General features: G+C 37.9%; 1 protein-coding gene across 5 annotated transcripts in view; it reads left to right on the top strand.

Annotated features, from left to right (window-relative positions):
- PIGF (phosphatidylinositol glycan anchor biosynthesis class F) overlaps window positions 1-15,200 on the top strand; it is a 109,344-nt gene that overhangs the window by 80,043 nt on the left and 14,101 nt on the right. For all 5 annotated transcript variants that reach the window (XM_045445949.1, XM_045445945.1, XM_045445946.1 and 2 more), the window contains exons 4-5: window positions 144-260; window positions 14,208-14,316. In XM_045445949.1, the coding sequence (XP_045301905.1) occupies window positions 144-260; window positions 14,208-14,316 (226 nt within the window). The remainder of the gene's footprint in view (window positions 1-143; window positions 261-14,207; window positions 14,317-15,200) is intronic.

Genomic DNA, 15,200 nt, shown 5'->3' with positions numbered 1-15,200 from the left:
TTTTGGTAGGACTTGTGTTATCTTTCAAAGTAAAGTGTAAGAAAATGTTTTTATGTTAAATGTATTTAAGAAACAAAGATTATGTGTGTATATGAATCTTTAATGCTTTTTAAAAAAGTAATGATTTTTTTTTTTTTTCCTAGACTGGTGTTGGAAACATTTTTATTTGCAGTTATTTTGTCTACTTTTACTACTGTACCTTGTTTGTGTTTGTTAGGACCAAACATCAAAGCATGGCTAAGAGTTTTCAGTAGAAATGGGTAAGTTTTAACTTTACATTTTAGTGATTAGTAAACTTTACATTTTAAAAATTAGTGTTTTTCTATTCGTGGCAGCTTGCTGATTGTTTTATGAGTGTTTTTCAGCACTGTATGGTTCTCAGGGATGCCTTAAGGGCCCACTGCATTTGGGGACTGGGGACAGGCAAGAGGTGGTATGCATTTGAGGAGAACTACAGGTTCCTCCTTCCACTTTCGCAAGTTCAGCTCTCCTTTTCTTCTGTATGGTAGGATTCCACTTAGCCTTTTGTTGAAAAAAGGTTTCTGCTACCAAAAGAAGGCTTTGAAAATCACTCCTCAGGGATGATTTGTCACTGTGATAAAATTGCTACAGATAAAACTGCTTCCATACATGTTATAATGTAGAATTGGGGTCTACAATCTAAAAATGCTTAGTGAAACAGCTATAATTTCTTGTTTAGCTTCTTTGTGGTAAGACACCTGAGGTTTTACAGGATTTTGTTTTCTTAGCAGCCATACACACACACACACACACACACACACACACACACACACACACACACGTGTGTGTGTGTGTATATATGTATATATATTCAACACAGCTAAGTTAAAATTTTAGCTTCTTGAAATGCATTCAAATCATTCCTAACAAAAATGGTTACATTGTAACTAAAAACCCTGTGAAGTTATTTGGCGCCCATTATTTTGTCCTGTTTATCACCCAGTAGCAAAAACTTCTTGAGCTCTTACTCTGTATTCCATGCTGTGCAAGCTTTGTGTGGATTCTGAAATATTAGCCATGATTCTCTCCCTGAGGAGCTGTGCGTTTAAGGAACATGAATGAAATGAGCAAACAATATGAGATTAAAATTGTGTAAATCATATAGTAAGTGCTGTTGGAACTCAGAGAGGTAGGAAACCAATGAAGAATGAGCTGGAAGGGGGGAATGACCTATAAAGGATTTCGATCAGAAGTGTGAGATTTGGTGAGATGAAGGGAAAAGGGAATGACTCCCATGTTAGGGAAATGAATGAAGCCATAGAAACTGAAATAAAAGTGGTATTTTTTGTGATTTGGAAAGGAACAGCCCAAGTAGTGCAGAGGAAGCATCTTGGGTTGCTAGGCTCCATAAATTACTGACTTTTTCCTTTTACAATGAATATTGTTTGTTCCCCTTCAGAACCATCTTCTGGTGTTGATAAGGTCTCTAGAAAATAGGAATGTAAACGTTGAAAACTTTTTCCCAGGGGAGCCTGGATGGCTCAGTCAGTTAAGCGCCCAACTCTGGATTTCAGCTCAGGTTATGGTCTCATGGTTTGTGGAAATGAGCCCGTGTTGGGCTCCACACTGACAGCAAGGAGCCTACTTGAGATTCTCTGTCTCCCTCTCTCTCTGCCCCTCACCCTGCTCGTGCACGTGTGTGCATTTGCTCTCGCTCTCTCAAAATAAACTTTAAAAAAAAAAAAAAAAAAAGAAAACTTCCCCACGTCATTACTATAGTATCCCTAATGGCATTTATTTCTTTTAGCATTTTAGTTTGAAATTTTTAAAAATTTTGTAACTTATTTTTTGAGAGAAAGAGAATGTGTGCATGCAAGTAGGGGAGGGGCAGAGAGAGAGAGAGGGAGGGAGAAATCTTAAGCAGGCTCCACGCTCAGCATGGAGCCACTCTCAGGGCTGGATCTCACTAGTGTGAGATCATGACCTGAGCGGAAATCAAGAGTTGGGACACTTAACCAACTGAGCCACTGAGGTGCCCCTTAAGTTGAAATTTTTAAATAGTGAAGACCAGTTGAAACATTGTAAGTTTGGATTGGTGATTTATCCAGCTTTGAACTGTGTTTCTGGTAATGGTATATTTGGGGGAGATGTTGTCATCTCATTCCACAGTAAGTTCTGCTATAATGTGGCGTATGCATTCCTTGAAATCCCCGCACTATGCAAAATCGGGCAATAAAAAACACAGAGCCTAGAGGAAAGACAGGCTTGAGGCATAACACTCAAAAACTTTGACAGTAACACATAAATGGGAAGAGTTGCCACTTGTAAATTATTATGAAGTGGTAAAGGAGGTTTGTTGGAAATCTGACAGGAAGTTAAAGACCAGATATGGAAGATGTGACTCATACACATGAGGGAAACTAAGAGAGATGAGAGATGGGATTTTGTTTTGTTTGTTTTTGTTTTTGCTTTTTTATGTTTCAAGTTTTTATATAAATTCTAATTAGTTAACATGTAGTGTAATTTTAGTTTCAGGAGTGAATTTAGTGATTCATCACTTATATGTAACACCCAGCGCTCATCCTAACAGTTGATACTTAATACACATCACCTATTTAGCCCATCCCCCATCCACCCTTCCTCCAGCAAGCCAGGGAGGGATTGAGATATAATTCAAATACCATACACTTTACCTATTTAAAGTGTGCAATTCAATAGTTTTTAATATACTCCCAGAATTGTGCAGCAATCACTGCAGTCAAATTTAGAACATTTTCATCACGTCAAAAAAGAAACTCCATACCCTTTAGCTATCAATTCCTTATCTCCCCTCCCCTAGCCCTAAGCAACTACTAATTCTCATTACTGGTTCTATAGATTTGCCTCTTCTGGACATTTCATAAGAGTGTAATCATATAATATGTGATCTTTTGTGATTGGCTTCTTTCACGTACCATAATATTTCCAAAGCTCATCTATGCAGTACTTCATTCCTTTTTATGGCTGAATAACATTCCCTTGTGTGGCTGTATACCACATGTTGCCTGTCCACTCATCAAGATGGACATCTGGTGGTTTCTACTTTTTGCTGTTATGGCTAAGCTCCTGCAAACATTTGTACACGGATTTTTGTATGGACATAGGTTTTTATTTTTATTTATTTTTTTGAGTACATACCTAGCAGTGGAATTGCTGGGTTTTATGGTAACTCCCTATTTAATTGTTGAAGAAACTGCTAGACTGTTTTCCAGAATGGCTACACCATTTTACATTCACACAGCAATGTATGAGGGCTCCAATTCACCCACATCCTTGCCAACAGTTGTTATTATCTGGTCTTTTGATGATCACCATCTTAGTGGATGTGAAGTGTTAACCTCCTTGTGTTTTTTATTTGCATTTCCCTACTGACCAGTGATGTCAAGCATCTTTTCTTTTTTTTTTTTAATGTTTATTTATTTATTTATTTATTTTTAATTTTTTTCAACGTTTATTTATTTTTGGGACAGGGAGAGACAGAGCATGAATGGGGGAGGGGCAGAGAGAGAGGGAGACACAGAATCGGAAACAGGCTCCAGGCTCTGAGCCATCAGCCCAGAGCCTGATGCGGGGCTCGAACTCAGGACCGCGAGATCGCGAGATCGTGACCTGAGGGGCTCGAACTCACGGACCGCGAGATCGTGACCTGGCTGAAGTCGGACGCTTAACCGACTGCGCCACCCAGGCGCCCCAAATGTTTATTTATTTTTGAGAGAGACAGAGACAGAATGCGAGTGGGTTAGGGGCAGAGAGAGAGGGAGACACAGGATCCGAAGCGGGCTCTAGGCTCCAAGCTGTCAGGACAGAGCCCGACGCAGGGCTGGAACCCACGAGCTGTGAGATCATGACCTGAGCCGAAGTCGGACGCTCAACCGACTGAGCCACCCAGTCACCCCTCAAGCATCTTTTCATGTGCCTATTGGCAATTATATATTTTCCTTGGAGAAATATCTCTTCAGATCGTTTCCTCATTTTTTATTTGGATTATTTGCCGTGTTTATTATTATTAAGTTCTTTATATATTCTAAGTACAAGTCCTTTATCATATACGTGATTTGCACATTCTTTCTTTTTGTGGGGTGTCTTTTCACTTTCTTCATTGTGTCCTTGGAAGCACAAAAGTTTTTAATCTTGATGAAATCTAATTCATCTGTTTTTTTCTTTTGTTGCTTGTGCGTTTAGGGTCATTTCTAAGAACCCATGGCCAAATCCAAGGTCATAAAGATTAACTCCTCTGTCTTCTTCTAAGAGTTAAATAATTTTAGGTTTTACATTCGAGTCTTTGGTCCATTTTGTGTTAGTTTTTGTGTACCATGGGGATAAGGGTCTAACTTCATTCTTCTGCACCTGGCTTGCCAGTTGTCCTAGCACCATTTGCTAAAAAGGCTGTTTTCCCCCCTTTGAGTGATTTTGGCACTCTTGTCAAAAATCAGTTGATCGTAAATTCATGATCTTTAGTTTTTTTTCCATTGACCTATATGTGTATCCTTATCTCAGTACCACACTATCTTGATTATCTGGTAGATGTTTGAGGGATGTGCATGTTTTGTGTATTCACATACTGCTTAGTGCAATTGGGTGTAGTTTTTTTGTGTTCACTTAGTGTTTCTCACAGACTAAATTGCTCATATTGTTCCCTAATATATCAGTCAAATTGGAACAAATTTCAATGTTCAAAACAAGCATTTTAGCAGAACTTATTATATAGAAATTCCTAATATTTTTGAATTGAAAAAAAATCAAACTTTAAAACTCAAGGGAAACAGAGAAACTATCTATCCTTAATTTCTCTTAGTAACTTACCATGAATTTAATATGCATATATTTTCTGATCCTGCTTTAACTTTAACCTGTTTCTCTGTTTAGCCTGAACTATGTCTTAGAGCAATGCCTATTATGTTCTGCTGAGTTAAAAAGAACTTTGTAAAAATTTATTATAAAATTTGCCTTTTGAATTTTTTGAGATTTGCAGAATAAATTTATTGTCACCTTGTTTTTGCACCTGTCAGCACTTTATCCCTTCTCAGAAGGATCTGTAACAAAGTAAAACTAAAAATTATAGGAAGGGAAATACCATTTTCCAGCTAGCAGACTGAAAAAAATATATAAGTTTCATAATACATAGTGATAAGGGTTTGGGGAAGTAAGCGCCAATGGGAATATAAATTGGTTCAAATTCTTGTTTAGTAATACCTATAAAGATTAAAAGTATCCATCTTTGGCCTAGCAGTTCCACTTCTGAGATTTTATGTACTAGATATATTTTCATACCTACAAAATATTAAATGTGTAAGATTACTCATTGTAGCTTTGAAAATAGCTTAAATGTCCTTTAATAAGGAGAGGATTAAATTAAATTTAATGCAGCTATAAAAAAAAAAACAACCAGCCATTTATTTACTAATATGCTGTTAGTGGAAAAAAGCAAGGTGAAGAAATGTGTGTAGGATACTACCATTTGTGTAAAAAGTGAGCAGGAGAGGATAGATATACCTGTATAACTTTGGAAGAATACATAAGAAACTGATAAAAACATTGGTTATCTCTGGGGGGGAGAATCTGAGAAGCTCGGAGCCCATCTCAGAAGACTTTCCACCAACTACCCTTTGGTGTCTTTTGAAATTTGAACCAAATTAATATACTATCTAGTCAAAATGAAAATTATAGTGGTTCAGGTTTTGCCAATACTTAGCTTATTTGGGGGGACATTGAAAGTTAGTCCTGTATCAAGAAGTTGTTAGATTTGGGGGCGCCTGGGTGGCTCAGTTGGTTGAGCATCCCAACTTCAGCTCAGGTCATGATCTCACAGTTCTTGAGTTCAAGCCCCGCCTCGGGCTATGTGCTGATTTAAAAAAAAAAAAAAAAAAAGTTAGATTTCTCTGATGCCACTTAAACTTCAGTAGGCTGCAAAAAAGGTGCTGAGGGGCTATAGCTAAAAATAATCAACTTATAATACAAAACATTTTATTTAACATCACATAGGGGTATGAAATAGTAATATGCAAAAGTAATAACTTTTAAAGCATTTTCATGTGTCTTAAAGCATTTAATTCTCACAGCAGTCTGATGACATACTCCTGTTTTCACCATCTTCTAGGTGAAGGTACTAGAAAGCTGACAGATTAAGTGATTTGCCTAAGCCCTCGAATAGCCAGTAAGAGGTAACTTGAATGCAGATCATTGGATGGTTTTAGAAGGCTACACAAACTGAAGGTCAGAAAATGAGTTCCTGCCCTCTCCTTACTGCTTAGTAGCCAAGTGATCTTAGATAAGCTATTTAACTTCAGAGATCCTCATATGTGATATTGTTAGAACAATACCAATATGCACTTTGCAGGGTTATTGTCAGAACTGAGTGAGATGATGAGTGAAATCAAATAGCAAATGCTTCAGAAATGTTTGTCAAATGGATTAACAAATGTCAGGGAGCATTTGTATATTTCACACTCCCAATGCTGACTGCTGTTTGCCTTAGTACCTCTTTCTGGTTTAGGTAGCAGACCCAGGAGTGCAGGGCATAGGCAGCTATGGAGAAGGGAATTCTTTCAGTCGATGTAGTATAAAACTAATTTGAACTTTGTCGTGAGAGGGCAACTGCAACTTAAGTTTTCATTCCTCCACCATAACTTAGTGATAGTGGTTTCTTCCCTAGCACTTTTATCATACTTTAAGAATTTAGCATAAAAAGCATGTCAAATTTTATTTTATTTTATTTTATTTATTTATTTTTTTTATTTATTTTTTTGGGACAGAGAGAGACAGAGTATGAACGGGGGAGGGGCAGAGAGAGAGGGAGACACAGAATCGGAAACAGGCTCCAGGCTCTGAGCCATCAGCCCAGAGCCTGACGCGGGGATCGAACTCCTGGACCGCGAGATCGTGACCTGGCTGAAGTCGGACGCTTAACCGACTGCGCCACCCAAGCGCCCCAAAAAGCATGTCAAATTTTAAATGAGTTAGGGAATAGTTAATTCGATAGATTAATTTGTTTGATGTTAGAGTTGGCCTTCTAAAACATTCCCAGTTATACAAAAATATTTATCGTGTTTATTACAAAAGAATATGTAAGAGTTTGAATAGTAGAAAAATATAGGAAGTTCAAGATCCTAGTAATCCTATCAAAGAAGCAGCCATTACTGACAGATTTTAGTCTAATTTTGTCCACACGTATCACTTATTTGCAATTTAAAAGCAAAAAATGGTTATACTATCACTGCTTTATAACTTACTTTTTTTTTTTCTTTACTTATTAGGAACATCTTTAATTGTTTGTATAATCTAATTTTTCTTGCATAATGTCTTTAGTATATCTTCATCCTTAATTAAGAATACTTCTGTTTATATTGGTTTGAACAATCAGGAAGCTGATTATCTCACATAGCAGAGATTGTATGGTTCTAGATACAGATAGTGAAGGTGTAGCTGTGCTTCTCACTGATTTTCCTGGTTCTTATCCTCAGGCTGTTAGTGAGATGGCAGCAGTCCTTTCCCTTGAGTCTTCCTAAGCTAATCACTGGGAGAGAGAATGGGATCACCATGATTTAATTAGTCTGGTCATCAGGGATGGGATGAATGTTGGGCAAGCATTCCATGTACCATGGTTTATTTAATTCCCTATTGAAGATTATATCAAATTTTCAGGATTATAAATAATGTTATTATGACATCTTTGTACTATATAATTATGTATGTGTATAACAGTTCCTGTGGACTAGATTCCTGGAGTAGAATTCCTACGTCAAAAGAAGTTGACAGACACTGCCAAACTAAAGTTCTAATTGGAAGAATATGTATATACCTACCAATAGAATGCTAGTTTCCCTGCATCCCAATCAGGACTTTTTACTTTTTTATCAGTTTATGAGGGCTGTTGCCTGCTGGGCTTTGCCAAGGGGGCTGACTGTTACCATCATCACGTCGTCTGATTTCTAATGAGATACATAAGCCCTGGCCAGAAATTTTTGAAAGTTGGATCTAGTGAACCATTTATTAAATTTCAGCTGAATATTATTGATTAAATTACAGGGATAGCATATCCCTTACCCTGCCTCCCTTCTTTTCTTCTGCCTCACGTTACAGAAAACTGAGTAGAAGATAACACCCAGCACTCAAAATTCAGCTTCAAGACAGGAAAAATTGTAGTTAAGATGAGAAGACAGCTTCCTAGATAATTCACTCATGGTATCTGAGCAAATATGTAGTGTGGGCAGCCTGCCCTTGTGAAGTGTGAGCAAGATGAAAAGAAATGGCATGGCAACTCTAAAAACACGTTATAGAATAAGAAGAAGAAAAAGGCATGTGAAAGACAAAAGAATCCAGCCTGGAAGAAAGTAATACTCAAGGAACAAAAACAAACTACCCAGTTTATCATAGAAAAATATTATTAAGGGCATAAATTCAATAAAATAAGAGCTCAAAGATAAGATGATGGGGAAAAAATGAGGTGGAGAAGGAGATTACGGAATTAATTAAATAAAATGAGAATCCAAACCACACCATCACATGTCATATATTAGAAACATAGACAAGTTAGAAAATCAAGTTCTAGCATGGAGGAAAGGTTTGAGCTAATCAAAACAAATGAGGGGTAGGGAAGAGTAAAGCAGTTAGAAAAGAAATGATAAATGCAGAGAACAAAGGAGATGAGCCTAAGACTAGCTAGTAGTGTCCCTAAAATAACAAAACAAATTAATTCAAAATATGACAGAAGACAGTTTCCCCAAATGGAGGAATCATTCAGTTTGTACATGAAGGGGACTCACTACATTAGAAAAATAGTTGAAAATTAGGGTTACAGAACAATATATAAACACTACAAAAATAATATGAGCATTAGAGGTTATGTAGTGGGGGAGGGAAGATGGAGAAAATATAACTGTACCCCCCAACTACTCCGGCTGTCCCCACATCCTGAGCCTGTTTGATAAAACCTCTGGAGGGGATAAGGATTAAGTGAAATTCTATGTATTGAATAATGATTCCTCATCTTTTGCCTCGTCCTTTTCACTTGCTTGGTCCAAAACACTGACAGCCAGGCTTACGCAATCTAGGCAGAGTACGGAAATACTTCTTTCAGTGAAAAATGGTATAAAAGAAGAACCTACAGATATTGACATTTGGGGGTTCTCTAAAAGCCAAGGTCCCTAATCATTCCCTGGGACAGTGAAGCCCGCTTGTACGCAGTGGACATCTAGTCATCTGTTTAGTGTTCACTTTTTTGTTTTTTAAAACATACATTTATTGAGATACAACTTCAGACCATAAAACCCACCCATTTAAAGTGTACAACTTAGTAGTTTTTAAGTATAGGCTCAGCTTTATAACCATCACCACAATCTAATTTTAGAACATCTTGCCACGCCAAGAAGAAACTCTGCCCATTAGCAGTCCCCCTCCTGCCCACCCTTACATACCCCCTTCCCCCCTTCCCAGGCAACTGCTAAAATACTTCCAGTCTCTCTAGATTTGCCTATTCTGGACATTTCATATGTAGTGTTTTAAGTAGAATGAGAAATGAACAATCATTGGACATTTCAGGAACACCTCTAAAGTGAAAGGCAGAAATGAAAACAAAAGGAAACTCAGAAACAAAGGCGATATAAAGACCAGAAGATAACTTTAAAAATGTCCATTGTTTTCACATCTATAAAACACAAACAGGAGTGTGTCAAAAGGAATATTCTGAGAACAAGAAAGCTCCTGGAAATTAAAAAATAAAAAAAAATCAACAGAAGTAGCGACAAAGTTAGAAAGATCCCTTAGCCAAACAGAAAAGGCAAAAATATGGGAAATGGGTTAAAAGGTTAAAAAAAAAATCAGAGGGTTAATTCCACATGGTAGTATTCCCAGCAAAAGAGTAAGAAAAACAGAAAATTCTTAAGGGATCTGGGTAGAAAAAGCAAGACTTTATAAGTCTTTAAAGAGAAAATGTCAAGAACCAAAAGACTTGTGACTGTAGATTAAGAAAGCCCATGAGTGTGGCGCCTGGGTGGCTCAGTCAGTTAAGCATCCTGCTTCCTCAGGTCATGATCTCACAGTTTGTGGGTTTGAGCCCCAGGTCGAGCTCTGTGCTAACAGCTCAGAGGCTGGAGCCTGCTTCCAATTCTGTGTCTCCCTCTGTCTCTGCCCCTCCCCACTCACACTCTGTCTCTCAAAAATAAACATTAAAAAAATTGTTTTAAAAAAAGGCTCATTGGTTTCCAGCATTATGGCTGAAAAGACACCCACTCCAAGGCACAGGCTTGTGAAATTTTAGATAACTACCAGGAAGAAGATGATTCTGAAGGCTACCAGAGAGGGCAGTGTGTGTTGTAGGGGAGTTGGGGAAGGGGGGGCACATGTTACCTAGAGAGGACTGGGAGCCAGAATGTCTGAACTTTTCAGGTGGGAAACAGAAAATAATGGAGCAATGTCTTCAAACTTCTAAGGCAAAATGATTTCCAGCAACTACAATAAAGTCATTTTCAGACTTTAAACGATCTTTAAAATCTATTTTACCCTTTCTCAGGAATCTACTGAAGGAGGTGCTTTAAAAAAAAAAAAAAGGAAAATAGGAGAAAGTCTTGGAATTTGGGAAGCAGGAGACCTAAAAGCATTGAGCGAGGCAAAGGGAATTCATAGGATGATGGTGTAGGGAGCTTACAGGACAGTGGCTGTGCCTCAGGCTTAGAGGGCAACCAGTCCCACTCGCAGCAGGTGAGGTGCCCTCCACAAGAGAAAGAGGGAGAACAAAGAACACAAACAAGAATTTAGAGGTGATGTTTAGTTTCTTCAGACTATTTGAGGATGGTTTAGTGACAAGTACCTAAGCAAATAGAGATTGAAAAAGAGGCAGTTCTTAACATCCAAAGAAAATTTAAAATCTATAAGAAAGGAAATGTGACTGTGGTTTATTGTGTGGTTCAACTATGACAAACATTTTCATAGTCATATTAATGTAGATGCTGTGCTGTGGATTCAGCCGGGAGGAGAGGATGTTACCATCAAGGAGGGGATGGTGAATCAGAGAGAATGAGCACATGGTGATGGGAGGCTTGTGGGAAGAGTGCTAAGTCCTCTTCTTCCATTGTAGAAAGCAGGGAGTAACTAAGTCTTGCAAACTCTATACATAGTGTACGTTCTTTACATTCGAGAAACACTGACAAGTTCATAATGTTTCTGCCTTGGGAGTGGATTTCAGGAGTGGGGAGGGATGCAGGGAGGGATTGTTAGTAGGTGTGCTCATCTAATACGATGTGGGACCTTAAAGGTGCTTATACATACTATGGTTTTGATAAATGCAAAATTTTAATTTTACAAAGATAGGCTACACAGTTTTTCTATTTTTAAAGCCAGTTCCTGGTTCCTTTTTTTCCTATATTATATGTAAGATCATAAACTCCCTTGGGTGCATCAAATAAAATAGAGGACAACCTCTTGCATGTTTGCACTTTTTGTAACAAATATCAAATGGCCTCAGTGTGCTATAAAAGTGAAAAATGTGAAGACATGGATCTTGCCCCTCAAGCCCAAGGAACTTGGAGCTTAGAGGTTAGATAAGACATGTCCATAACCCTTGTTGAGACATAGCTTTGATCATTTCTGCCTTGTTTTAAAACCTTCAGTGACTTCTTCAGTTTGACTTTTCAGGCTTTCCTAAAATCCTAACCCTAATTCTACCACAATGAGATACTGCTTCACACCCACTGAGATGACTGTAATCAAATAATAACAAGTTTTAGAGGGGTGCTTGGGTGACTCAGCCAGTTAAGCGTCTGACTTCAGCTCAGGCTATGATCTCTCAGTTCACGAGTTCGAGCCCCGCATCAGGCTGTCTTGCTGTCAGCATGGAGCCCACTTTGGATCCCCTGCCTCCCTCTCTTTCTGCCCCTCCCCTGCTTGTGCTGTCTCTCTGTCTCTCTCTCAAAAATAAATAAACATTAAAAAAATTAAAAAAAAACAAACATTAGCAAAGATGGGGAGAAATTGGAACTCTCGTACACTGCGAGTGGCAATATAAGATGGCTCAGATGCTTTGGGAAACAGTCTGGCAGTTCCTTTACAAGATTAAACACTGTTATCATATGACCCAGGAATTCCATTTCTTCCTATATCCCAAAGAAAAATGAGAACACAAAACATGCACATGAATGTTTATAGTGGCATTATGCATAGTAGCCAAAAACTCAAACTCAGATGTCCAGCTGACGCATAGAGAGAATAAATGTGGTATATCCATACGGCAAAATGTTATTTGACAATAAAAAAGAAGTATTTTCAGGTGCTACAAAATGAATGGATCTTGAAAACATTACACTAAGTGAAAGAAGCCAATCACAAATTCCATTTATATGAAATGTTCAGAATAGGCAAATCCCTAGAGACAGAAAGTGGTTGCCTGGGGCTGGAGGAAAGGGGAATTGGGGAGTGAGTGCTAATGGGTAAAAGGGTGTCATTTTGGGATGATGGTTGCACAACTCTAAATGCACTAAAGACCATTGAATTGTGTGCTTTAAGTGAGTAAATTGTATGGCTGAGAAAGGGCTATCCGGGGCAGGTTTTCACTATACTCAGTAAAGGTGCTATTTTTAAAAATCCTAACTCTAACCTACTTACCCAGCCTTATTTCCCATTCTTCCACTCCGCCTCAACCACTTTTACTTGAGTTCTTTCTGTCTGCAGTGCAGCTCTGTCTCCAGTTTGTCAAGCCCAGATGCCACTCATTCTCCCAATTCTGATGGAACTTCCTCTTCCATGAAATGGGAGAAGTAAATTCTTCTCAGCAGAAAGTAAACCTTACTCTCAGCCTCTCCCAGACTTTATGTCTCTAGGCACATCACTTTATGTATTGCAACATAGAGGACTTACGTGTTAAGTGAAAGCTAGTCAACATTTGTCAGCCACAAATAGTCAAAAATTAACCCTAGAAAATCCTTTAAATTGCCTGAACAGTAGAGTTCCCTCTTTACGTTCAACTCCCCAGTTTTTTTTTCCTCCAGGATTGGGACAGATCTCTGTTTTGTTGAATGCTTCAGCATGTTGAATGCTGAAGAAATTGACTTGCATTTTTAGGTGTTATATAAAATAAAAAGAACAGTGAAGCCCAGCAAATAACACAGATTGGGACCTGTGGTGATTGGTTCCAACCTTCTTCCAGTCCTGATTTTCAGTACAGACAAGCTAAAGCTCTTATCTTGTGTAGGTGGACCAAGGGGGAGTAACGAGAGAGACAGGTGACAGAGGGATTGGCTTAGGAACTGACTTGTCATTTGGGGCTACTTTAACTCAGTGTATATTTTGTATGTAATGGCCCATTTCTAATGAAAGAAGTCCTCTAACAGAAGAAATGTTTTCCTTTTTTCCCACACCGGCTGGAAAAAACTGCTTTTCATAAACTTTATGTATCACAACCTTTCATTTTGAACAAGTGAATATTTGGACCCTACTTACTGCACTGTGGTGGGATTTTACTCTCCTGTAACCAGACTCATGCTCCACATGGCTAAGTGGTCACACTGTGAGAGGCTGAAACCCAGACCGATTCAGAATGGCAGAATTCTGTCTTTTCACCTTTACCCCCTAAGATACACACTTAATAAGGATTGTAGGCGAAATCACTGGATATTTTGAAATCTGTTGTTCTTGTTCTCTACTCCTGCCCCATCAAATAAATAGTGTTGATTTGTTTACATGAAATGTGCAATCAGAAGAACTAGTTGAGTAAGTGATGTTCCTTCCATGCAGTGGAATACTAGTATAGCTAGTATAATTAACAAGGGAAAACAAAACAGCAAAATTGGGTTTATAAATATGCATTTGAGTTTTGATAAAGGATGTATACATAAATGCATACCATTCCAAACAAAATTGTGTATATATTTGTGCATGCATAAAATATTTCCAGAAGGATATGTGCTACATTGGTGATAGCAGCTACTGCTAGGAAGGGACCCAGAGTTGATAAGGGTGGGAGGAAGTCAGCTTTCACTGCAAATTCTCTTCTATATTGTTTGACTTTCACCATGTGCTGCACATAGTACCTTTCCCACTGAAGAACATTTATATTCTCTTACCGATTACTTGTTAATAGTTCATGGTAAATATACGCCAATTCGAGATGATCATTAAATGAACAGAGCATATGTGTGTAGTGTCAGTTTGCACCACTGTTTGATTCTCTAGCAGCTAAGGTATATACCACCAATGATTTACGTATTTGTGTTTTACAGAGTTACATCCATTTGGGAGAACAGTCTTCAGATCACTACAATTTCTAGTTTTATAGGAACATGGCTTGGCGCCTTCCCTATTCCACTCGATTGGGAAAGACCATGGCAGGTTGGTTTCAGCTACTTAAAGCAACAAAATAAATGTTTGTACAGTGATGGTAAAACTGAGGAAGCTAGCCAGTATGCCTGTGTAAATGATGTTGTTCAGTTAAGTTGGGATGCCACTTCCCTGTCACTGTAATCTCGGATACCTCTTATTGGCCACAGGGCCCATTGGCATCCAGATCAGCCTGGTTCTGTCTTCCAGCACTATTTTTTTCTACATGTATAAGTGAATAAATAAGCTTAGTTTATGAATATTTATAGGAATTTTTTAAAAACAAGGTAGAGGTGCAGAAATTGCCTATTTTCAACTTAGATGTTCATTGCCTTTGTGCTCTTAGATTCGTATTTTCTTAACTTGATTTATGGCCAAGTTGAATGTTAATTTTGAGAGATTTTTTAAAAGCATATAGCAAAGTACATTTTGAAGTAGGGGTACATGATATCGAGGGGAAACTCATAAACCTCAGGTTTTTGTTTCTGATCACAATAGGAAATAGCTAATAAGCTAGGTTAAAACACTATGAGTAAGTGTTCTTTTTATTCCCATTTTACAGATGAGGAAACATATAATATTTCAAAGTGCACCAAGCTAGTAATGAATATATCTTTGTCTTCGTTTTTAATGACTTCGTAGTATGCCATTATATAGTTATCCCTACATTTATTTAGCAAATTCACTAGTGATCCTCTAGGTTATTGCCAGTATTTCACCATCATAGTGCTGTGATTAACACCTTGAATCCATATTTTCATGGATTTTCCAGTTATTTTCTCAAGATAATTTTTCCCAAAGGGAACTGTAGTATTAAAAACCATACTTTCTTTTTTTCAACATGAAGAATTGTTTTCGTATTACAAAGACAGTACATATTTATTTAGAAAATTTAA

The sequence above is a fragment of the Leopardus geoffroyi genome, chromosome A3 (assembly GCF_018350155.1).
Source record: "Leopardus geoffroyi isolate Oge1 chromosome A3, O.geoffroyi_Oge1_pat1.0, whole genome shotgun sequence".
Classification (NCBI taxonomy): Eukaryota; Metazoa; Chordata; class Mammalia; order Carnivora; family Felidae; genus Leopardus; species Leopardus geoffroyi.
This window is presented reverse-complemented; position numbering and strand designations above follow the sequence as displayed.